Source organism: Jaculus jaculus, chromosome 19 (genome assembly GCF_020740685.1).
Source record: "Jaculus jaculus isolate mJacJac1 chromosome 19, mJacJac1.mat.Y.cur, whole genome shotgun sequence".
NCBI classification, from domain to species: Eukaryota; Metazoa; Chordata; class Mammalia; order Rodentia; family Dipodidae; genus Jaculus; species Jaculus jaculus.
In genome coordinates, this window is record NC_059120.1 from 29654368 (window position 1) to 29680905 (window position 26538).

Consider the following 26538-nt stretch of genomic DNA (forward strand, 5'->3'; position numbering starts at 1 on the left):
GTTGCTACCTTTTCTCTCCCAGCAGCCAGCAGAGCAACTTCTGGCAGTATGAAAGCTAGCCACCAGGGAGGAAGCTTATAATTCAGTTCCATCTTAATTTCTTTATATTCTACAACCAAAGTTTGTGATGTCTTCAGCAAGAGGGTCTTACTGGCTAAATGTATATACTATTCTCATCAAACTGCCCAGTAAGCACTTCTCTTAATGTTCACACCCATATATTAATGCTACTCTCACTTTTGGTAGGGAACCTTCTTTTTTCAGATGGCAGTGACCTTGGGATGACTCAGAAGGCATCATTGTGCTGGGAAGAAGTGACAGAAGAGTACTCAACACTACAATATCTCTATCATACCTTTCAAGGCTCTGGGTCCATTGTGGAAGATGTGGAGGAAAGAATGTAAGAGCCAAAGGAAGGGTAGGACTCCTTACAATATGCTCCTCCAGACACAAAATGGCCTGGATATCCATGACCTCACAGTGCCTGACACTACCTACACAAGACCATCATAATAGGAGGTAAAAGATTGTGACATTAAAATAAAAGAGAGACTGATTGAGAAGGGGAGGGGATACTATGGAGAATGGAGTTTCAAGGGAGAAAGTGGGGGCATTACCATGGATATTGTTTACAATCATGGAAGTTGTTAATAAAAATAAATTAATTATAAAAAAGAAAAACAAGTCAAAATATGATCAATGAAAAATATAGTAAATCAAACAAAAACCTATGTAGAAAATCTTACCAGTAGAATGGATGGAGAGAATAGAATATCTAAATTAAAAGATCACATGGCAGATCTAATACAGTCCAAAAAAGAGAAAAACAAACTAATAGAAAGATATATATTGGACTTTCAAGATATTCGGGACACTATGAAAAGATCAAGCATAAGAATTCAGGGTATAACAGAAAGACAAAAATTTCATTCTAAAGGCAAGGTAGACATTTTCAACACAATCATAGAAGAAAACTTCTCCCAAATCGAGAAAGAGATGCCAATGCAGATACAGGAAGCCTTTAGAACACCAAACAGACAAAACCTGGAAAGAACCTCTCCCCGCCATATTATAATTAAACCAACAAACACACAAACCAGTTAGAGAAAAAAATCAAGTCACATACAAAGGCAAGCTCATCAGGATCACAGCAGGTTATTCAACGCAAACTTTAAAAGTCAGAAGACTTAGAGTGATGTATTGCAAGTTCTGAAAGATAACAACTGTCAACCAATGTTACTTTATCCTCCAAAGCTATCCATTCAAATAAATGAAGAAATAAAGACATCCCACAAAAAAAAAAAAAAAGCAGGCTAAAGGAAATTTTTTTTAAGATTTATTTTTATTTATTTATTAGAGACAGAAAGGGAGGAGAGAGAATAAACACACCAGGGCCTCTAGCCACTATAAATGAACTCCAGATACATGCACCATTGCAGTCCGGTTCGCATTGCTGGTAGAAATCACCCAAGCAAGAGCAGCTTCTGGAAAAATCGATTTATTTTGGCTTACAGGTTCAAGGGGAAGCTCCACGATGGCAGGGGAAAACGATGGCATGAGCAGAGGGTGGACATCAACCCCTGGCCAACAAAAGGTGGACCACAGCAACAGGAGAGTGTGCCAAACACTGGCATGGGGAAACTGGCTATAAAGCCCTTAAGCCCACCCCCAACAATACACTCCCTCCAGGAGGCATTAATTCCCAAATATCCATCAGCTGGGGAGCTAGCATTCACAACACCTAGGTTTATGGGGGACACCTGAATCAAACCACCACATTCTGCCCCTGGCCCCCATAAACTGATATCCATACATGATGTAAAATACATTGCATTCAGTCTGACTTTAAAAGTCCCCATAGTTTTTTATCAATCCCAATGATGTTCATACATCCCCATAGTCCAAGATCTTTTAACTGAGCCATAATACCAAAATATAACCTCAAAAAACCCATAATGACACAGAATAAATATTCACACTGCAAAAGATAACATTGGGCAAAGCAAAGAAACATTCAACCAATACAAGATTTAAAACAACCAAGGCAAACATCAAACTCTGTAGCTTCAAGTCCAGCAACTCTAGCCAGTGACAAGTCTTCAAGTCTGGTAATTCTAACCAGCAACAAGTCTCTGGCATTCCAATTCCGCCCCTCCAGCTAGGCTACTCACAGTCCTGGAAAACTTCATCAGGGCCAGCAGCTCCTCAGCAGCCATCTCATGGTCCCGGCATCTCCACTGGGTCTCCACTGCAAGCCACAGCTCATCCTCATGGCCCCATGGGGTATCTATGCAGGCAACCAGCAAACCTGCTTCACACTGCCCATGGCCATTTCCAAAACACAAGACCATGTTGCAAACTCAATGACCATCTTTCCAGCATTTCTTATACTCCATGATACCAGGTAGGGTGCCAATTTGTTAATCCAGGGGGGAATAAAGCAGACTTTGAAGAACAGGACTCCTTGAGCACTCAGGCCCCTTCAAAAGAGTTGACATTCTTCTTGTTGCCCCAGCGCAGGTCAGCTAGCCCAGTCTCAAAGGTTGTAATCTTTCAGTTGCAGCTGAACGGGCAACAGTTCACCCAAGAATTTTTCTTTCTGTGCCATATCCCTCTGCTCACACCAGTTCATTTCTACGCAAAGCAACCCTGCACAACTTCTCAGGACATGGGCATAAGAGCAAGCTTCTCACACAACTGCTAGCCCAGTCCAGGCAAAGCTTTTTCTCACCCTCATAAGCAAAACCTCACAGTCCATAGTTCTTACTGCATTAAGGCCTTGCAGCTCAGACCAGAACAGTCCATCAAGCTGTACTTACAGCACTGCAAGGCATCTCTTAGGCCAAAGTTTCAAATCCTCCCACATTCCTCTTGAAAATCAGCTCCAAAAGGTCAAAGCCACACAGTCGGGTGTCTAGCAGCAACCCCACTCCTGGTACCACTTTACTGTTGCAGTCCGGTTCATATTGCTGGTAGAAATTACCCAACCAAGAGCAGCTTCTGGGAAAAAGAGATTTATTTTGGCTTACAGGCTCAAGGGGAAGCTCCACGATGGCAGGGGAAAACGATGGCATGAGCAGAGGGTGGACATCACCCCTGGCCAACAGAAGGTGGACCACATCAACAGGAGGGTGTGCCAAACACTGGCATGGGGAAACTGGCTATAAAGCCCTTAAGCCCGCTCCCAACAATACACTCCCTCCAGGAGGCATTAATTCTCAAATACCCATCAGCTGGGGAGCTAGCATTCACAACACCTAGGTTTATGGGGGACACCTAAATCAAACCACCACATGCACCATGTTCATCTGGCTTACGTAAGACCTGGAGAATTGAACCTGGGTCCTTAGGCTTTGCAGGCATGGGCCTTAACCATTAAGCTATCTCTCCAGCCCCAGACTACAGGAAACTTTGAAGACAAAATCGGCTCTACAGAAAATACTTGAAAGGATCCTCCATGTTAAAGAGAAAGAAAAGCACACATATAAGGAACCTGGAAAAAAACAAACCATACTCAATTACTAGCTAATATAAGAGAGCAAAGGTAAAACTGGAAGAACTACAAAATGAGAAAAATGGTAAAAATAAATACACACCTTTCAATAATAACAATATCAATGGCCAAATGCCCCAACCAAAAGACACAGGTTTTCAGTCTGAGTTAAAAAGCAGGATCCTTCAATTTTCTGCCTCCAAGAACCTCACCTTTCTACAAAGGATGGACACTATCTTAGGGTGAAAGGTTGGAAAACAGTGTTTCAAGCAAATGGGCCTAGAAATCAAGCAAGGATCGCTATCCTAATATCAGAGAGGGTAGACTTCAGACCAACATTAGTTAGGAGAGATAAGGAAGGTTGCATTATTTTCATTAAAGGAACACTCCAACAGGAGGGCATTACAATCCTAAATATATATGCACCTAACATGGGGCACCCAATTCCATCAGACACTATTAGACTAAGGTCATGGATAACACCAAACACAGTTGTAGTGAGTGACTTCAACATCCCATTCTTATCAATTGACAGGTCATCATGGCAAAAAATAAACAGAGCAGCATCTGAATTAAATGAGGTCATAGAACATATAAACCTAACAGATATATATAGGACATTTCATTTAAATGCTGCAGAATACACATTCTTTTCAGCAGCACATGGAACATTTTCTAAAATAGACCATATATTAGGACACAAAGCAAGTTTAAACAAATATAGTAAAATTGAAATAATTCCTTGCACTCTATCTAATCACAATGGAATCTAACTACAAATCAACAGCAAGAAAAGCTATAGAGCATGCACAAAATCATGTAAACAATACACTACTAAATGATGAATGGGTCAATGAAGAAATCAAGAAGGAAATCAAAAAAATTCATAGAATCAAATGATAATGAGAACACAACACATCAAAATATTTGGGGCACAATGAAGACAGTCTTAAGAGGAAAAATTATAGCTTTAAATGCCTATATTAAGAAATTAGAAAGGTTACAAGTAAATAACTTAATGCTTCACCTTAAGGCTTTGGAAAAAGAAGAACAAGGCAAACCAAAAATCAGTAGATGGGAAAAAATAATAAAGATTAAGGCAGAAATTAATGAAATAGAACCCCCCCCCAAAAAAACCCAAAGAGTCAATGAAACAAAGAGTTGGTTCTTTTAAAACAATAAATAAGGTTGATAAACCACTGGCAAATATGACCAAAGGAAAGAGAGAAGAGACAAAAATTAATAAAACTAGTGATGAAAAAGGCAGTACTACAGCAGACACCAATGAAATCAGAAAATCATGAAGACGTACTTTAAGAACATATACTCACAAAGTTTTTAAATCTGAAAGAAATGGATGATTTCCTAGATTTATACACCCTACCAAAATTAAATCAAGATGAAATAAACCATTTAAACTGACCTATAATAAGTACAGAGATCAAAGCAGTTATAAAAATCTCCCAACTAAACTAAAACAAGTTCAAGCCCAGATAGATTCACTGGTGAATTTTATCAGACCTTCCTGAAAGAATTAACACCAACCCTTCTCAAACTTTTCCATAAAATAGAAGAGGAAGGAACACTAGCAAACTCCATCTATGAAGCCAGCATTACCCTGACACCAAAACCAGACAAAGATAGAACACCACCACCAAAAAATTACAGACCAATCTCCCTCATAAACATAAATGCAAAAATTCTCAACAGAATATCAACAAACAGAATACAAGAATATATCAGAAAGATCATTCACCCTGATGAAGTAGGGTTTGTCCCAGAGATGCAGGGAGGATTCAACATATACAAATCGATAAATGTAATAAATAAAATGTATAAATGGACTGAAGGACAGAAATCACATGATCATCTCACTAGATGCTAAAAGAGCTAACTCTACCCCTTCTCATTCCCCCCTCACATGAGAAGACACTCTAACTGCTGTTCAAGGATAAGGGACTATGATGTCAGATTGTGAACTATTTCCTACTGAAAGGGGCACAAAGTTGTGGCAGTTAGAGAGTCTCTCCCAGAGAGAGAAACTATTCTAAAGGACCCCAAGGATGATAAAAGTTATAGTGACTAAAATTAAATCACTTAAGCCTAAGTGATTAAACCTAGTGATGACTACTTGATAGAATTATCATAAAAAAAAGAAGGTGTCTTTAAAATAACAATGTCTTTAGGTATGAGTACCTCATCCTTGGAAATTTAACACTTACATGTGAACCTTCAGTTTCTCCAACAGTTAAAACTTTGGCAAACAGAGGAACCTATTTATTTTACTGAGAGTCTTAAAGTCACTTTTAATGCCCCTTAAACCACAACAAATTAGCATCAGTGAGCTGTTAATGAGTGAGGTCTTAACCATAAGACTCAGTTTCTCTACTGGTTAAAACCTTGACATCAAGTAAACATATTAGATTTTATCCAATTAAATGTTTCCATGAAGGGGCCTTCCCTGAGCAACCTTCACTGCCATTATGATGTCCTGGTGATGTCTATCCTTTTTCTTTATCTTCCTTTCTGGTCACTTTTCCTTTCTCTTGGCTTCCCAGTTATAATAAAACAAAAGTTGCCATAATCCCGAGTGCTGGGATTAAAGACGTGCACCACCATGCCTGGCTGGGGATAATCTTTAACAGTATGTCTAACACACTTGGAAATGCTTTTATTAAAAGTACCGGGGGTGGTAGTGTACTCAGTAGGCAGAGGTAGGTGGATCACTGTGAGTTTGAGGCCACCCTGAGACTACATAGTGAATTCCAGGTCAGCCTGGGCTAGAGTGAAACCCTACCTCAAAAACAAACAAACAAACAACAAAGTAACTAAGGCAATTTTTTGTTTTTGTCTTCAGGCAGGCTGGCCTGTAATTCAAGCCAGTTACCTCCTCCTATTAAATAATAGGAAATTACAATCTTTTAAAATATCTGGCAAATTAAGAGCCATCACCTCAGAGAGAATTTTGCTGTTTTCAATGTAAGATGAAGTTGACCTAGAACATAAACACAGTAATTATATTTATGATATCATGTAACAAATTAGGGCCTGTTTACATAAAATTTTAGCTCACTATAGGCCCTAGTTAAATCTGACTTTAAAGTACAAAAATAAAAAAAAAAGCCTTGAAATAAATCAAATGCCAACAAAAACTTTAGGAGGGATCTGTTGGACTGTTTAGATTAATAAAGAAACCAAATGATATCTATAAAAAACATCTTATTTGTTTAAAGTCTAACCAAAAGAGAAAATATCAGGCACAGTTCAAATTAAAATCATGTACTTATTTTTACCAAGCAATTTAAAAGTCACTTGGTTTTTAAATGTGGGGTCAGGCTATCGCAATGGAACCTTGGAGATCCTCCTGTCTCAGCTTCCCAAGTAGCTAGGATAATATGCCTATGCCATCAGGCTTAGCTCATATTACTGTTTATAATATCTGTTTGAATAAATGACTTACACCACCATTAGGCATATCTTTCGCATCGTGTCACTGTATTTCCTGAGAGGCAGCATGGTTGCCTCCTGCACCCAGCTGACACAGCTAGAGGCTTCAATTCCACAGGGGGGAGGAGGCATGTGGTTGGAATTCAGGCCTGTTGAAGACTTTACCAGCCAAGTGCCTAGGCTTGGGGCTTGGCTGGGGCATTTTCCATCTCCCCCTCATTTAGGTAGCCAGAGACCCACTGTCTCTGGTTGATGGCTCCCTGGAGGTGCAGCCTGAAAGTCTCCATTTGAATTGGACAGAGGCCTGTCCTACAGGAGGGGCAGAGCCCAGAGCAGGAGTTGGAGCTCAGTCCTTCCACCCCTTCCTCCCCCCAGGCAGCCATGTGTCTTGTGGCACAGTGACTTGTAATAGAAAAAGGGAAAAAATAAAAATAAAAACTAAAAGATATTCAGGCCAGGGAAAAACTCACCCACAGCTTGCCAAATGGTCAGAACCACATTTCCTTTTCTTGGACTCTTCTCCCCACCCAAATTGCCAAGCCTAAGTCCTCCAGAATGGAAACTGTGGAAAGAGTAACCTTATTTAATTTTGAATTGGAGGCCAAAGAACATTTTACAAGACCTTTCTTATGGAAAAAAATAAATGCATCACTGAATAAACCCTCTTGACTTTCCTCCAAACAGTTTTAAAGTATCCTATATATTCATTTGTGCTAATTTATTATATCAATATTTGGGAATTATTTGTGTTTTTTAAAACTTTTTATTGACAACCTCCATGCATATATACAATGTACCCTTATCATAAATAACCTACTCATAAGCCTCCTTTGTCTTTTTCTCCTGGCCTACTGAACCTCTTCTTTCCAACTAGTCTTTCTTCTTCTCCTTCTTTTTCTTCTTTTAAGTAGGGTGTTCACTATCAGGCACGAACACATGGGACCGTGGTAGATCTAGGCTGCAAATTCATTAGTATTCCAAGAACTTTACAAATAGTACACTTATTGTGCCAAGACCCCTGACCAGTAGCCAAGTCCCCTGGTCACCTAGGAGTCACCAGGGAACTGCCACAGAGCCGAGATACTGGAATGTAAAAGCAACAGGTTTCTTTATTGCAAGCCTAGGCCTGGGCTCCATCCCCACAGTCTGGCACAGTCTGGCACAGCGGTAGTGAGGGAGAGAGCCCCTTTCTTTTGGGGGAAAGGGTTCATATAGGAATTCGAACAAAGAAGCAGGGGATAGATACGTGATTGTTTGATTTAAACAGTTCTGATTGGCTTGGGGTTTCAGTGGGCAAAGTTGGGGGCAGGAGCTAGGGGCACTCCAGGCAGATGAAGTAATCTCCATTGTCCTTGAAGTGGAGATTCCTCAGAAACTTTAGGGGGAAAGGCAGCAATTAAGCAAGCAAAGTTTACAGAAGCAAAAGGTCAGCACATTGGCCAGCTAGTTCTCTAAGTTAGGCCTGGGCCTTTTTTAAAAAAATTATATATTTGGTCTCTCACACTCCTGTGACTTTTAAAAAATATTTTATTTTTATTTATTTATTTTAGAGAGGGAGAGAGAGAGAAAGAGAAAGTGGGGAGGGGAGAGAGAATATGGGCATGCTATAGCATCCAGCCACTGCAAACAAACTCTAGACACACTTTGTACATCTGGTTTATGTGGGTCCTGGGGAATCGAACCTGTTCCTTTGGCTTTGCAGGCAAGCACCTTAACTGCTATGCCATCTCTCCAGCCCAACATTTTTTTTTAATTTTTATTAACATTTTCCATGATTATAAAATATATCCCATGGTAATTCCCTCCCTCCCCACCCCCACACTTTCCCATTTGAAATTCCATTCTCCATCATATTACCTCCCCAGTACAATCATTGTAATTACATATATACAATCTCAACCTATTAAGTATCTTCCTCCCTTCCTTTTTCTACCCTTTATGTCTCCTTTTTAACGTACTGGCCTCTGCTACTAAGTATTTTCATTCTCACGCAGAAGCCCAATCATCTGTAGCTAGGATCCACCTATAAGAGAGAACAAGCCCAACATTTTTTTTAAAGATAGTATATGACTCGTACAACTCATCTTAGAGACATATCCTATGAAATCATCATTCTATTACCATTCTCTTTGTTTCACAACATGAACTCTCCAAGGTTAAGATTGGTTGAATTAACTTCTTGTAAAATTCAAGCATTTGCACCAGAACAGATCACTGCTAAAGGAACTCCTATCCTTAATCTGCTTTACTCCTTATATTTAGTTGAAATACTGGGCAGTAGAACAAGTTCTGTTGAGGGAGGACAACTGGTAAGGCTAATTTTGAAGCCCTGGAGAACACGAGTTAACAGAAGGGCAGCATAATGAGTGAAAGTGGAAGGGGGTGTGGAAAGGGAGAATCTGAAGACAAGCATAAGTGTGACAGATGTCCCACAGCATAAAGTGCTTCCCTGCTAACATTTTACTTGCACCAGTACTTAGTAAGTATCAGTCATAGTCCCAATTCCTCATGTAATTAACCGTAGATAATATTTATCCCCATTTTACAGTTGGAAAAAAAGCAACGTATAAAGAGATTGATAGCATTCCAAATCTTCACAGGTAGTTTGTGGCAGAGCTAAAAAATGAAACTTTCTCCTTCTGACTCTTCCATACTTCCCTTTTCCCTGCTTTTATTTCTTTTTTATTCTATATTATTCACTTGCCTCTTACTGTCCATGGTGACAGGGCTGCCACCTGAGGAGTTCCTTTGATCTTTAAGGGACCTCCACTTAGGTAAAACTGGATCCTTGGCTTTGACACAGAAAGAAATTTCAGGACAAGCCAGTGTGAAGCAGAGTTAGAAATTTATTAAAAGAGATTTTAACACTGTAGGCATGAGGGGTAAGAGAAAGAGAGGCACCCCCAAAGTAAGATTCACTGGAGAGCATAAGGTGAGCTTCTCTGAGAATCATGCTTCATTGTCTTTACAATAGTCACAGGATATTGGTGAGCCTTGACTTCAAAGGGCTGTTGAATCTAAATGTGATCACAGTGTGGTTCTTGAGGAGTACATAGTAGTGATACAATTGATAAGGAAAAATTCCAGATCACAGGGATACAGGAAGGTAAGTTACCTTTTCTGTAAACCCAGTTAACAGTCTTTTTTTAGAGTCCCAGAAAATGCCTGAGAGAATGGGCAAACCAGGGACTCTGGCCGCAGCCAACGATCTCCAGACACATGCATCTGCTTTACGTGGGTACTCGGGAATCCAACAGGGGTAGTTAGGTAGTGCAGGCAAGCACCTCAACCGCTGAGCCATCTCTGCAGCCCCCATTTGTTGTTTTAAACCTATCAAACACAACCCGGGGGGTTGGATGCACGGCAAGTGGGGGTCTCCTGCTCTTCATCAATCTTGCCTCCCCACCAGAAGACTCTGCAGTGTGGCTCAGCATAGTCACGGCCCGAAAAGGAATTTCTCCCTTCAAACAGGAGCTCCTCAGCTGCTCTGGAGGTCGCCCTGGCCGCCACCAGCTCCCCGGGCCCCAAGCTGGATCCTGCGCTGCGTCCACTTCTCGCGAGACTAGCGGCCCCGTCTCGGCTCGGCTCGCAGGCTCCGGAAGCGCGCGGGGTCGGGCACGCCCTGGCCGCGCGGGGGCCGCGGGGCGGAGTCTCGGTCGCAGCTGCCGGCCTGGGCCCGGGCGCGGCGCCGCCGTCCTTCCCCGTGCCCTTCACGGTGTCCTGCCCTCGCCGGGCTGCGGCTGGATTCGCGGCCGGCCCTGCGGCCCGCAGCGTCCGGTCGTAAGTGCTCTGCGGCGGGAGCGCGGTCTTTCTATCTATAGCTGCTCCGTACATCCGGACAACTGCTTCCCCGGGCTCATCTCCCCATGGGTGGCGCCCACCGGGATTTGGGAGCGGGGACATCTGTCTCACCTGTTATCTCTGAGCAGACCAATCTCCTGGAAGCAGAAGTATCTGGAACCCTCAGGACCATTTGGCTTGGGATAGGAATGTTTACCCCCAGCCCCAGGCTTCCCCGAGTGTTTTGCTGCTCTCTGAGAAGGCTATAGTTTGCTTTATTTTCTAGTTCAAACTGAAAAGAAAATACTGTAGTGTTTGCTTCAGGCTTCCTCATTGGCTCTGAGGGAAAAATCAACCGTTAATGTGCCTTCTCGGATTTCATTGATAAGATTCCTTCTTATTGCTGTGCTAGGGTTAAAACACCTGGGACATGTAAGTTCCAGAACTGTCAGCTCTGGAGTTTAAGGTCATTCTTGAGTTCTGTATCATAATTCCTGTTTGTTTCACAGGGGTAACTCGTTCGACTTTGGAGTTCTTTCAGTTCTATCCAAAGATTTTCAGTCCTACAGAGGCCAACATGGAACACAGTAAACAGATTCGAATTTTGCTGCTGAACGAAATGGAAAAGCTGGAGAAGACCCTCTTCAGACTTGAGCAAGGTCCGTAGCAAGTTACTTCATTCCCTTCCTCTTTAAAACTTTTAATTCGTAGATGATCTATTAACTTTTTTTTTAATTTTTATTTATTTATTTATTTATTTGAGAGCGACAGACACAGAGAGAAAGACAGATAGAGGGAGAGAGAGAATGGGCGCGCCAGGGCCTCCAGCCTCTGCAAACGAACTCCAGACGCATGCGCCCCCTTGTGCATCTGGCTAACGTGGGACCTGGGGAACCGAGCCTCGAACCGAGGTCCTTAGGCTTCACAGGCAAGCACTTAGCCGCTAAGCCATTTCTCCAGCCCTATTAACTTTTTTTTAAACTTAAACTTAGGGTCTGAAATTAGAAGGTTTGCTTCAGTAGCAGAGTATGTCCTTAGCATTAAATGAAGCTCTGGATTGAATCTCAAGCACAAAACAAACAGCAGCAACAAAATTTTAAGTTAAATGAAATTTTCTGTACCTGAAACTTGACTTGTGCAAAAATGGCAGGAAAACCACCAATGAAGGCTGGTGCTACATAAAAAATAGTTTATTTCTGTTGTGATAAAATAAATAGAACACACTTCATTTTGCTGCAGAGTCCCACTTATGACAGAAAATACAGGGTAGAAGATAATTCTCAGTGGTTAGAGTTGCCTAGTGTGTGCATGGTCTGGGTTCAGTCCATAACACAAAGTGTGGGATATGGAGACAGAAGCTACATAGTAATTTGAGGATTGACATACTATTCCTAATAGCATTTATTGTAACAATTTGGTAAATACTTCATATATAATTTTGCCTCACATATGTTTGGAACATTGCTCTTTTATCACAAATGTTTGCCTTTTATTGAACTCATGCATTGATAAAATAGATAAGAGTAAAAAGCATAGTAAGCTATTGATTATGTTATCAAAAGCCTCTTAAGTAAAAGCTGAAACATTTTCTTGCCAAATCAAAAGTGAAGAAACTGGGCTGGAGAGATGGCTTAGGCTTAGTAGTTAAAGTGCTTGCCTGCAAAGCCTAAGAACCCAGGTTCACTTCTCTAATACCCACATAAGCCAGGCGCACAAAGTAGCACATGCGTATGGAATTTGTTTGCAGTGGCTGGAGGCCTTGGTATGCCCATTCTCTCCCTCCCTCTCTCTCTCTCAAATAAGTAAGAAAATTTAAAAAAAAATTTTAAGTGAGAAAACTGATAAGCTTATGTTGAAATATATGTAAGTTATTATTTAAAAGATCAGATTTGAGCCAGAAATATAGTTTGACAGAAGCAGTGCTCTGGGTTTGATCCCCAGCACTGCAAAAAGTCAAATTATGTTTCTATAAGACAAGCCTATGATGTTTTATGTTTAGACCTTGTAATTTTTCAGTGCTGAAAAGCATTTCACTTATTTTACATGAATACAACTTGTGAAATAAAAGTATGAACCTTTAATATATGAAACATAAAATGCAATCCTTGTGTTAAAACCTTGATAAGCATCTTGAAGAATATTCTTCTATTTTTTTTAATATGTTAAAAGTTAAGTTTGTAGAAAAAAAATTTCAGCTACTTAACATGATACCTCTGTGTCAAATTACACCCGTTTTTCAACTCTCTTTAACTCTAAGATCACTGAGTACTTGCCTGAGTTTTGGCTTTTCTGATTCTACACTTCCCCAATTTTTAATTTTTTTCCCCATACCATCGAGTATTTCTGTCACTTAGAGGTGTTTCATTGGACTTTCTTAATTCCATATTTTAATTAATTCTTATGGCATCAGCTTTGGTCTCACTGCTGAGGACTCTGAAAAAAGGCCTTGAGTTTCATCTTCTTCTGGGACCTTCTTAATACAGTTGAATGACAGGGGTAACGAATCAGCATTTCCTTTGCTCTGCTGAAAGCAAACTGACTTTGGGAAAATTATATTACTACTATGCAGTAATTTTAATGTAAAATGAAGATAATTTTGCTCTTTTATTAAGTTCAGTTTTCAGGCTCAAAATTAATAAAATACTGCTTTGTAGTGATAAAGCCCTAAGTAGATATAACACAGTTAAGACTCCCTGTTTATTCTGTCCCTGAAGCCTGATTTTATTCTGATGCTATGCTGCAGAATAGCCTTAGGATAGCTCTATTAAGTTATTTTTTCATCTACCAGGTCCCAAACTACTCTATCCCCATCCCTAAACCTTACTGCCGGGTATCCCTATTTATTTTAGTATGTCTCTGTCTTCATAGCTCCCCAGGCTAGGACTTTCCATTCTTCTTTCATGAGTTCTTCTCTCTTTTTTTTTTTTTTTTTTTTTTTTTAAGGTAGCGCAGGATGAGGTGGAATTCACTCAGTATTCTCAGGGTGCCCTCAAACTCACAGCGATCCTCAAACTCACAGCATTCCTCCTACCTCTGCCTCCTGAGTGTTGGGATTAAAGGCATGCACTACCACGCCTGGTTATAAATTCTCCTCTTTAACTGTCATCTCTTTTGAAATCCTCTAATTCTTTTTGCAATTGATTGATTGATTAATTTATTTATTTTGACAGAGAGAGAGAGAGAGAAAGAGACAGATAGAGAATGCATATGACAGGTACTCTAGCCACTGCAAATGAGCTCCAGATGCATGTGCCCCTTTGTGCATTGGCTTACCTGAGTACTGGGGAACCTGGGTTCTTAGGCTTCACAAGCAAATGTCTTCACCCTAAGCCATCTCTCCAGCCACAAATCTTCGAATGCTTTACATGTATCTCTGCCCTTCTCTTCCATCTGACCAAATCCAAGAGTCCCCATAATCTTATTCAGTCTCTTCCCTTTTTATTTATTAGTACCTATAAAGTCATACCTAACACCTCTGCCTGGCTTCCAAGACATTTTAGAATGAGATTCCATTATCTGAAGCTAAGGTTGAATCTCATTGACCCATGGTTAATGTCTGCCATCTTTGTAGTTTCCCCATTCATTCCTGTTAATTCTAACTCCAGTAGTTTTCTCATGCCTGTGCCTACATCCCCAATTCGCCACATGCCTTTTTGTCTGCTCAGCCGTCCATTACCATTTCATGTGTTCACCTTTCGGCTGAAAGTCTATCTCCTTGGTGAAGTCCTTCCCTAATTCTTCATTCTATCAGTTAAGAGCTGAATTATGCATGAAGCAGGGTAAAACTTGTTACTGTGACAGTGCCCAGCTAGAGTTTGAGATCTGTGTGGATGAGGGCAGTCCACATATCTGATGCCATGTGCAACAAATAAATACTTACTGATTCATTCTTAAAATGTAGTTGAGGACTGGGGAGATGACTCAACAATTAAAGGTGCTTGCTTGCAAAGCCTGATGTTTGATTTCCCAGTAACCATGTAAAAGGCAGAAACACAAAGTGGCTCATGATTTGGACTTTGTTTACTGTAGCAGGAGTCACTGGTATACCCATTCATTCTCTCTCTCTCTCCCCCTTTCTTTCTCTCTTAAATAAATACAAAATAGAAATATTTAAAAACAAAATTACAGTTAGAAAACATAGCAGAAATTCACAAGCTGCTGAGAGGTAAACAGTAAAGGAGACTTAAAACACACCCACCTCAGCTCAGGCAGTTTTGTGGAAGAGGGGACAGAAAGAATGTAAGAGCCACCCTCCCCCCCCCCCCCCCACCCAGTGACTGACTGCTGCTCTCACAACTCAACCCACAACTCCATGGTGAATATAGGCAGTCCTTCCAAGGAGGGCCCTCACTGGAATGGGGGCAGGGAGAAGGGAAATGATGTTACCAACACATGATGTATCCATACAAAGTTTTTACTTAAAAAAAAAATTAGAAAAAGAAATAAAAATTTTTAAAAACTCCAGTTAAGCCGGGCATGGTGGCACATGCCTTTAATCCCAGCACTCAGGACGCAAAGGTGGTAGGATCACCCTGAGTTCAAGGCCATTCTGAGATTACACAGTGAATTCCAGGTCGGCCTGGGCTATAGTGAGACTCTACCTGGAGAAACAAAAAAAAAAACTCCAGTTAAAAACAAGTCAGAATTATAAATTCAACTAATCATTTTACAGGGGTAAACTTAAGGTTTTCTTTTTTGTTGTTTGTTTCTTTGTGTTCTGGAGGTAGGGTTTCACTGTAGTCCAGGCGGGTCTTTAAATAAGAATATTGTGCTTGACTGTAGCTGTAGTTAAAACCAGTAAATCTAAATGTTATAAATGGGAATATGTCACTTTTGTAATGCTAGAAGATCATTTATAAAGTAATTGTTCCCTCAGGGAGGACATTTGAGACAGGTAATCATTAAGAAAGCTCTTTTTAAACAAAACAAAACTCTTTTTCTTTTCTTTATTTATTTACTAGAGCAAGAGTGAGAGAGAGAATGGGCACACCAGAGCCTCTAGCCGTCACAGACAGACTCCAGACGCATGTACCATCTCTCCAGCCCAAGAAAGATTTTCTTTTTTTTTTTAATTTAAAAAAAAAATCTGGGGCTGGAGAGATGGCTTAGTGGTTAAGCACTTGCCTGTGAAGCCTAAGGACCCCAGTTCAAGGCTCCATTCCCTAGGACCCATGTTAGCCAGATGCATAAGGGGACACACACAGCTGGAATTCATTAGCAGTGGCTAGAGGCTCTGGTGTGCCCATTCTCTCTCTCTCTGTCTGCCTCTCTCTCTCTGTTGCTCTCAAATAAATAAAAATAAACAAAATTGTTTTTAAAAATATGGTTAAAGATAAGGATTTAATTCAGAGTTAAAAGAGACAGTAAGAAAGTTTAAGTTCATAGGACTTGTGAAGAAAAATTCTAGCAGATTTTTTTTTTCATATTTTACTGTAATCAAATTTTCCTTCAGTTTTTCTAACCCCCCAGTAAGAATTCTTTGTATTTTTAGGACTGACATCTGTGTAGCTTCTTCGAATTCATTGAGCAGAAACCTAAGTAATTTTCTTGTGAAATCATTATTTTTCTATTTCATATATCTCAGTATCAGAACATTAACAAAGTCAGTATTCCTCAAACCTGCAATTCTCCCACCTTTTATATAGCTTGGTCATATTTACAGTTGTTAGTTTAAAAAAATGTTTAGAAATAAAGGTTCCTTTATCAGGGGCTTGTATTTCTGTACACTGAGTAGATGGGAGGGTTTTCATTGCAGTCCTAATCTTGTCACCTGTCTTGCTAGTTCACAGGAGGACTGAGGCTGTTCTAAGTAAAGTGTTTTAGTGTTAACATGAGGAATAAGATAACCACACTATGTACTGCTGTGACCTGAGCTAATTTTAGCAGACTGATTAATTGTGGAATCCAACATACTCTAGTATTCTGAACATACAGAGAAATTTCTGTTTCCTTGATTTGGATTAGCAGTGTAGTATGGCCCTCTGCCCTGAGGATATTTACTGATCTACATTCTAGGATACAGAAAGAAAATATATATAGAATATTTTTTCTTTCTTTCTGTTTTGGTTGTTTAAAAGTAATTCTTGGGCTGGGGGATTGCTTAGCAGTTAAGCTGCTTGCCTGCAAAGCCAAAGGACCCAGGTTCTATTCCCCAGGACCCACATTAGCCAGATGTACAAGGGGGCGCATGCATCTGGAGTTCATTTTCAGTGGCTGGAGGCCCTGGTGCACTCATTCTCTCTCTCTGCCCCTCTTTCTGTCAAATAAATAAATAAATGTAATTCTTAAAAGTCTTTGGGCTGTGAGATAGCTCAGCACTTAAAGGTACTTGATTGCAAAGCCTGATGATCCAATCTAGGTTCGATTCCCTAGTACCCATGTAAAGCTAGATGCGCAGGGTAGTGAATGCATATGGAGTTCATTATCAGTGGCAAGAGGCCCTGGTGTGCCCATTCTCAGCCTCTCTCCCTCTTTGTCTCTGCTTGCAAAAAAGTAAACTAAAAAAAAAAATTCAGTTTTGTTAATCTGTGAGTCAACATTGTAGTTCTGCTTATATGTCAAATGAGTTAAAAACAAAAGAGACATTACCAAGGAGGAGAGGTGTCTGTCTAATGGAGCTGACAGTCAAACCCTCCCACATTTGCTGTATATTGTCATCAATTGCACTTTTTTTTTTTTTAATTTTTCGAGATAGGGTCTCACTCTGGCCCAGGCTGACCTGGAATTCATTATGTAGTTTCAGAGAGACTTTGAACTCATGGTGATCCTCCTGTGTCTGCCTCCTGAATGTTGGGATTAAAGGCATGCACCACCACACCTGGCTAATTGCACTTTTAAAAAAAAAATTATTTTGATTTATTTATTTAACAGAGAAAAAGAGGGAGAGAGAATGAACGGGCATGCCAGGGCCTCTAGCCACTGCAAACAAACTCCAGATGCGTGTGCCCCCTTGTGCATCTGGCTAACGTGGGTCCTGGAAAATCGAACCTGGGTCCTTTGGCTTTGTAGGCAAACACCTTAACCGCTGAGCCATCTCTCCAGCCCCAGTTGCACTTTTTTTAAATGTTTGTTTTTTGCTCTAGCTCAGGCTAACCTGTAATTCACCATGTAGTCTTAGGGTGGCCTCCTTGGTGATTCTCCTACCTCTGCCTCCCTAGTGCAGGGATCAAAGGTGTGCACCACCACACCTGGCTCATCATTGATTACACTTTTACCTAAGCTAGGTAAACAAGTTATATTACTTTAAATAGTAGATTAGGATGTAGCTCAGTGATAGAGTGCTCGCCTTGTATGTGCGAAATACTAGTTACACACACACACACACACACACACACAAATTAAAATTAAAATGAGATTTTTAGACTGTCCAGAGCAAGAGGAAGAATAACTATGAACACCTTAGACAGGCCTGGAAAGATGGATTAGCAGTTAAGGTGTGTGCCTACAAAGCCTAAGCACCCAGGTTTGATTCTCCAGAACCCAAGTAAGCCAGATACACATGGTGGTACATGCATCTGGAGTTCATTTGCAGTGGCTAGAGGCCCTGGCATGCTCATTCTCTCTCTCTCATAAGTAAATTTTATATATATATATAAAATCACACCAGGCATGGTAGTGCATGCCTGTAATGCTAGCACTTGGTAGGCAGAGGTAGAAGGATCACCATGAGTTTGAAGCCAGCATAAGACTGCATAGTGAATTCGAGTTCGGCATGGACTAGAGTGAGACCCTACCTCAAAAAAGTAAAAAACAAATAAATAGATGAATTAAACACTGTTTGAGATTTGTCCTTTTCAGAAATAACGAGTAAGTAGCCTCTTACCATATGAAACTTGGAAAATATTGTCAGAAAAAAAATACTTAATTTGACTCTGTAAGGTAGACTTAAGTGATCAAGCTAATGTTTTTGATTTCATTTTTTATATTTTAATTTATTTATTTGAGAGAGAGACAGAAATAGGCAGGTAGAGAGAGAGAATGGGTGCATCATGGCCGCCAGCCACTGATAACGAACTCTAGATGCATGCTCCCCCTTGTACATCTGGCTTACTTGGGTCCTGGGGAGTTGAACTTGGGTCCTTTGGTTTTGCAGGCAAAAGCCTTAACTGCTAAGCCATCCCTCCAGCCCTATTTATTTTGTTTTATTTATTTAGTTATTTATTTTCATGTAGGGTTTCACTGTAGCCCAGGCTGACCTGGAATTCACTATGTAGTCTCAGGGTGACCTTGAACTCATGGAGATCCTCCTACCTCTACCTCCCACGTGCTGGGATTAAAGGTGTGTGCTACTACACCCGGCAATATTTTATGTTTTAAATAGAAATCTGCCTTTTTAATTAGTTTATTTATTTTATTCATTTGTGTGAGAGAGGACGATAGAGAGAAAGAGAATGATGGTCATGCCAGGGCCTTCAGCTGCTATAGAACTCCAGACGCGTGTGCAACCTTGTGCATCTGCCTTATGTGGATCCTGGGAAATTAAACCTGGGTCCTTTGGCTTCACAGGCAAATAAATGCCTTAACTGCTAAGCTATCTCACCAGCCCTAATTATGTTTTTTGTTTGTTTGTTTGTTTGTTTTTTCAGTTGAACTGATGGAGCAGATTTGGCCCTTTTTTTTTTTCCTGTGTATGTTCAGGTTTGAAATCTCTAGACTTTTGCAGACCCTCAACTCTGTTGTAACTAATCAGCTCTGCTTCTATAATGTGAAAGTGGCCATAGGCTAGGCATAAATGAGTGGGTGTAGCTGTGTTCCAATAAAACTTTACTTACAAAAAACATGTATTGGGCTGGGAATAATATGAATATATTTTAGAAATGTTTTTATCATTATGTTTTTGTTTGTTTGTTCTTTTGAGATAGGGTCTTGCCCAATCTGACCTGGAATTAGTCTCAGGCTGGCCTAGAACTCACAGTGACCTTCCTACCTCATCCTGTCCAATGCTGGGATTAAAGGCGTGTACCACCATGCCTAGCTCATTATATGATTCTTACCTGTATAAATGAATACCTACTCACTTAGAGAGTTTCTAATCTGTTTAATATCTTCCAAATAAAGATTTTAGCCAGTCATGGTGGTGCACGCCTTTAATCCCAGCTCTTGGGAGGCAGAGTTAGAAGTTTGAGGACAGCCTGGGCTAAAGAGTGAGTTCCAGGTTAGCCTGGAGTAAGCCTGTGAAACAAAACAAAATATTTCTATTGGTTTTCTAACTACCTGTTTACTGGATTAAATATGGAATGCCATTTTATTAGATTGTGAAAACAATTGCTGGATGTCAGAGAATATGGAAAATTACTAGCCAGATTTCAGCAAAAGTATGCATAATTGGTGAATGGGATTCAAGATTAATATTAAACAGCGCCACTAAGAATTTACTCCCTTTGAATTTGAATATCTTTGTATGTTTTTCTTTTATCTTTGAGTTAAGTTAAACCAATTGCTAATTGCCAAAATACACAGAACTTGAAATATTTGAATTACTCTATCACAAAATATTAATCCAAGACTTTAAAAAATAATGAATACTTATGGCAGTACTAACATTTTTCTATCTGTTAATAAATGATGTTATTTATGAAAATAGTTCTTATTGCATCTCTATCTTCTCTAAGTTTATTTGAGTGTTTCATAATTTACATAGTTTATGAGGAATATATATATATGCACATGTATATGTACTAAATATATATATTCATATTTTAGGAATGCTTAGTTTTTTTCTTAAGTTAGAGTGCTTATCCAAATACTATTTAGGGATTTTAGGTGAGTTTGAACCTTTGTACTGTGAACCCTTGTGTAATTATTAAAACAATATTTGTATAAACTTAACAGAGGATTGGTTGTTTAAATACCAGTCAGGTAGTCTCTAATATTTGTACATGTTCAAGATGTTACCCCTTTCCTGATGGCAAATTTAACTGTTCTTTTGAAGCTATTGGTATTTTTAATTCCAATAATCACTATTCTTTTGTTTTGTTTTGCTTTGTTTTTAAGATAGGGTCTCACTGTAGCCCAGGCTGACCTGAAACACATGCTGTAGTACTGGGCTGGCCTCGAATTTGCAGTTATCCTCCTACCTCTGCCTTCTGAGTGCTGGGATTAAAGGTGTGCATACAGCTATAATTTTCTTGGTTTTCTGAGGTAGGGTCTCACTCTAGCTCAGGCTGACCTGGAATTCACTATGTAGTCTCAGGGTGGCCTCGAACTCATGGCGATCCTCCTACCTGTGCCTCCCAAGCGCTGGGATTAAAAGTGTGCTCCACCATGTCCGGCTTATAATTTCTTTTTATATTTTATTTTTATTTATTTATTTATTTATTTGACAGAGAAAGGGGGAGAGAGAGAGAGAATGGGCATGCCAGGGCCTCCAGCCATTGCAAACAAACTCCCTTGTGCATGTGGCTAAAGTGGGCCCTGGGGAATTGAACCTGGGTCTTTTGGCTTTACAGGCAAATGCGTCCCTCTGGCCCTATTTTTAAAGGTTTTTTTGTTTTGTTTTGCTTGGTTTTTTGAGGTAGGGTTTCACTCTAGCCCAGGCTGACCTGGAATTCAATAATGTAGTCTCAGGGTGGTCTCAAACTCACAGTGATCCTCCTACTTCTGCCTCCCGAGTGCTGGGATTAAAGGCGTGCACCACCACGCCCAGCAGATATAATTTTTTTTAAGACAGGGTTTCACTAAGTAGCTGTAACTTGCTATTTAGCCCAAGCTAGCCTTGAGCTTGTGATCCCCCTGCCTCTGCCTTTTAAATACTCTACCACACCATCTATCTTTGAATAATTATTTTCCCCAGCTATAAAATAGGAAGATATTTAACATCCTCTTTTTTTCTTTTTTAGTTTTAAAAGATGGACTTGTGCTATTTGAATAATTTTATAACCTGTTTATTCACCCTACTTGTGATAGTATTATGATGTGTTTTTCCTACTTACATGCTTTCTGCCATGTTACAGTCCTGCCTTAATGCATAAGATGTAATGAAATAGAATAGAATGTTACCCTAGAAGTTCTGTTGTGGTATAGCTGTTAGACACCGGAAGGGACTGACTTCTACCATGGAGCAGTGTCAGACATTGTGGAGAGCTTCTGTACGTATTCTCAACTGCAGGATTTTCCTAGAGCCAGACTGACTTTTTAAAAAGTATTTAATTTAGTTATTATTTTTTTTTAATTTTTATTTATTTATTTGAGAGCAACAGACACAGAGAGAAAGACAGAGGGAGAGAGAGAGAGAATGGGCGCGCCAGGGCTTCCAGCCTCTGCAAACGAACTCCAGACGCGTGTGACCCCTTGTGCATCTGGCTAACGTGGGACCTGGGGAACCGAGCCTCGAACCGGGGTCCTTAGGCTTCACAGGCAAGCGCTTAACCGCTAAGCCATCTCTCCAGCCCTAATTTAGTTATTTGAGAGAAAAAGAAAGAGAAAGAATGGTTGCACCAGGCCCTCTAGCCACTACAAACAAGCTCCAGACTCATGTGCCACCTTGTGCATCTGGCTGTATCTGAGTATTGGGGAATCAAACCTGAGTCCTTTGGCTTTGCAAGCAAGCGCCTTAACCGCTAAGCAATCTCTCCAGCTCCCAGATTAATTTTTTTAAATATATGTAAATATATAGCAGCTTACATTGTTTTCTCTAAATCCTACCCAGTACAGTGGGATTCATTGTAGCTTTCCTCCCTGCTTATATATATAATATCTTCCCGGAAAGTGAGAAGAAACCATTTATGACCTTTAATTTTAAAGGACTTTTTTTTTTTAGACCAGATACAGAATTCTAAGCTGATGTGACAACTTTAATCTTTCAGTAGAGGCAAACCTTACAGATTCCTCAGGCTTTGCTCCGGACTAGCACAATAAATAAATCCCACAAATTCTTTGGTTTCCCAGTGCATTTGAATGTTAGGTTTTTATCATATTATAGTCTATTAATTGTGCAATAGCATTGTCTGACAAATAATGTATAGATGTTTTTCTTTCTTTCTTTCTGTTTTTTTTTTTTTTTTTAATGTGTCTTACTCTAGCCCTCTGTAGTCCCAGGCTAGCCTCCAACTCAGAGCAATCCTCCTATTTCTGCCTCCCAAGTACTGAGATTAAAGATGTGCTTAGTTTGAGCTTAGCCTGGGACAACAAAGTGAGTTCCAGGTCAGCCTTGGCTAATGTGAGACCCTACCTTGGAAAAAAACAAAAAAGAAAAGAAAAATAGATCTTTTACTGCTAAAATTTGCTAATGATCACATGAGCCTGAGAAAGACTTTTTTAAAAAGTTTTGGGCTGTTTTTAAAAAGGGTTGGTCGCTGCTAACTGGTGAGGGTTATGGTTGCTGAATGTTTGAGTGGATTTTGCGATAGATAGATAGATAGATAGATAGATAGATAGATAGATATAGTGTGTGTGTGTGTGTGTGTGTGTGTGTGTGTGTGTGTGTGTTTTCGAGGTAGGGTCTCACTTTAGCTCAGGCTGACCTGGAATTCTCTATGTATTCTTAGGGTGGCCTCAAACTCACGGCAATCTTCCCCACCTCTGCCACCTGAGTGCTGGGATTAAAGGTGTGAGCCACCATGCCCAGCCGCAATTTTTAAAAATAATTCATCATTGAAGTTTGCAATATTGATTAACTCTTACATTCACAAAAGATTCTTTTGCAGCACATAATGCTATTTCAAAATGGGGGTCAGTCCTCTCAAACCATGCTGTCCTTTATCAACTGAGTTTACAGAACATTCTAAATCCTTTTGTTTCCATTTCCACATAGATCATAGCATCTTCCTCAAGAGTATATTCTGTCTCAAGAAATGGCTTTCCAAGCGCCAGTGTTCTCTCTCATATGTGGATCCTAGCTACAGATGATTGGGCTTCTGCGTGAGAAGGAAAATACTTAATAGCAGAGGCCAGTTAGCTAAAAAGGAGATATAAAGGGACAAGAAAGTAAGGGAGGAGGGTACTTAATAGGTTGGTATTGTATACATGTAAGTACAATGATTGAGATGGGGAGGTAATATGATGGAGAATGGAATTTCAAAAGGGAAAGTGGTGGGGGGAGGGTATTACCATGGGATATTTTTTTATAATCATGGAAAACGTTAATAAAAATTGTAAAACAAAAAAATTTAATGAATTAATTAAATTTAAAAAAAAAAAGAAAGAAATGGCTTTCTTTGCTCACCTGTAAGGAACAACTCCTGCCAGGAATGTGGCATACCTATAATCCCAGAACTCAGGAGGCAGAGGTCGGGTGATCACTGCCTTAAATATCATTTAGCCAGACAACAGTAGTAATTTAACTCCTAGAACTTATGAGCTCCCAGCCATAGGCTTTTGACTAGGCTTTCAGAAACAGGCATGAATTGCCTTTGGAGCGGGCCTCAAATCTAATCAGAAAGTAGTTGTTTTCCCCCACAGCAGACATGCCAACATTGTACCAGTTGGTACATTTGGCCTTGCTGGCCAGCTGTAAAGCTTCAGGGGCCACTGCTGATTAATGCTGTAATGACTTTAACCCCCCAACAAGCTGCATAGGTCTTTGCAATATCCTGACAGCTAGTCAACAGGGAAAGGGCTTCCAGCTTGATTTCTCAGTGACCTGCAGTCCAAGCATATGGCATCTTTAGCAGTAGGGTCTTGACAATAAGTAGCCTATAATGTTTTGGTGGCATCAGGACTTCTCTGACCAACAACTTGCAAGAAGATACACTACCCCTGGCACTGAAATTTTCTTGTTACAATCTACGGCTTCTGAACATGGTTTTATCCACCCCCCAGGGTACTTCTGCCCCCCCCCCTTTAAAAAAAATATATTATTTATCTGGTAAAGAAGTATGTTTCCATATGGCTTAATCATAACTTTAATATTTATTTATTTATTATTTGAGAAAGAGGCAGAGAGAGGGAAATAATGGGTATGCCAGGGCCTGTAGCCATTGTAAACAAACTCCAGATACATGTATCACTTTGTGCATCTGGCTTACGTGGGTACTGGGGAATTGAACCTGGGTCCTTAGACTTTGCACACAAGTGCCTAAACCACTAAGCCATCTCTCCAGCCCACATTTTTAATTTTGATTAACCCTTCTCCCCCCTTCTCTCCTTCATCCCCTTCCCTGAAGCTCTTCATCTTTTATGGGTACATTTATGGTACTTCCCAAAACAATTAAAATTATAGCATTGGAGGTCACTGATCCAGACTGCTAGATACACTACTAATAAAAAAGAATTGAAATGAGAATTCCCAAAATGTGATGCAGAGACACATATGAGCACGTGTTCCTGGAAGGATGGCATCAGTAGGCTTACTTAAAGCAAGGTTGTCAAACCTTTCAACTTATAAAAAGCTTAGCAAGGTATGGGAAGTGCCTGAAATCCTAGCACTACGGAGACTGAAGGTAGAGGAATCCAAGTTCACAACCAGTCTTGGCTAAGCTCCATAATGAGAACATAGAGAGCACACACAGTAAATATGGCAGGCTTGTACTCTTAACTGAGCCACTCCATTGTCTTCTGGTTTGCATTGTGCTTTAAGAAACTGCAGCCATCCTGTATGTTCACTGAGTACATACCGTGTCTTCCCTCTGGCTTCTTGTAAAATATTTTACTCATCACTGGTTTTGAACACTTGATAGTTTTTTTTTTAATAAAATAAAATATTTTATTTTTATTTGTTTGACAGAGAGAGAAAGGAATGGGCATGCCAGGGCCTCCAGCTACTGCAAACGAACTCTGGACGCGTGTGCCCCCTTGTACATCTGGCTAACATGGGTCCTGGGGAATCGAACCGGGGTCCTTTGGCTTTGTAGGCCAACATCTTAACCTCTAAGCCATCCTCCCTGCCCTTTTTTAAAAAATTTATTTATTTTTATTGACAACTTCCATAATTATAAACAATATCCCATGGTAATTCCCTTTCTCCTCCCACTTTGCCCTTTGAAACTCCACTCTCCATCATATTCCCCATCCCCCTCAATCAGTCTGTCTTTTATTTTGATGTCATGATCTTTTCCTCCTATTATGATGGGCTTGTATAGGTAGTATCAGGCACTTTGAGGTCATGGATATCCAGGCAATTTTGTGTCTGGATGAGCACATTGTAAGGAGTCCTACCCTTCCGTTAGCTCTTAGATTCTTTCTGCCACCTCTTCCGCAATGGACCCTGAGCCTTGGAAGTTGTGATAGAGATATTTCAGTGCTGAGCACTCCACTGTCACTTCTCAGCACCATGGTGCCTTCCGAGTCATCCCAAGGACACTGCCATCTGGAAAGAGAAGCTTCTATAACTGTAAATGAGAGTAGCATTAATATATGGGTATGAACATTAAGAGAAGTGCTTACTGGGCAGCTTGGTGAGCATAGTATATACATTTAGCCAGACACAAGCAGATGTTACACCCCTAGGGCTCCTGACTGCCCCTGTTTTAAGTTTTCAGTATCAGGAATGTATTCCCTCCCATGGAGTAGGCGTCCAGTCCAATTAGAGAACGGTTGGTTTCCCCTGTAACAGACATGCCACTATAGCACCCATTGGCTCATTTGGCCTAGTTGGCCAAATTTAAGACTTGCAGTGTCCACTGTTGAGTATCTCCACTAGTGATTTCTCTCTCCTATTAAACTGCATGCATAGTTTTTTCCAGCTTCCTGTCATCTGGACTACATTGAGGAGGAGGTTTTCAGCTCAGCTCCAGCAGGGTTTCTCAGTGACCTTGCAGCCCAAGTATGTAGAGTCTTCAGCAATAGAGTCTTACCATCTATTCCTGGTGGGAAACCAAGGGCCTTTGCAATGGCCTGTAATGTTTTGGGGGTATCGGGGACCTCCCTGGCCAACTACTCAC

At 40.3% G+C, this 26538-nt stretch overlaps 1 protein-coding gene across 3 annotated transcripts in view; it reads left to right on the top strand.

The window, feature by feature from the left end:
* The first annotated feature begins 10633 nt into the window (after nucleotides 1–10633).
* Agl (amylo-alpha-1, 6-glucosidase, 4-alpha-glucanotransferase) overlaps nucleotides 10634–26538 on the top strand; it is an 80765-nt gene continuing 64860 nt past the window's right edge. The window contains exons 1-2 of one of the 3 annotated variants that reach the window (XM_004663950.2): nucleotides 10634–10720; nucleotides 11230–11379. In XM_004663950.2, the coding sequence (XP_004664007.2) occupies nucleotides 11298–11379 (82 nt within the window). In that variant the 5' untranslated portion in view covers nucleotides 10634–10720; nucleotides 11230–11297. Of the gene's footprint in view, nucleotides 10721–11075; nucleotides 11153–11229; nucleotides 11380–26538 lie in introns of those variants that run through there. The other 2 variants (XM_045137975.1, XM_045137976.1) reach the window with 2 other exon arrangements.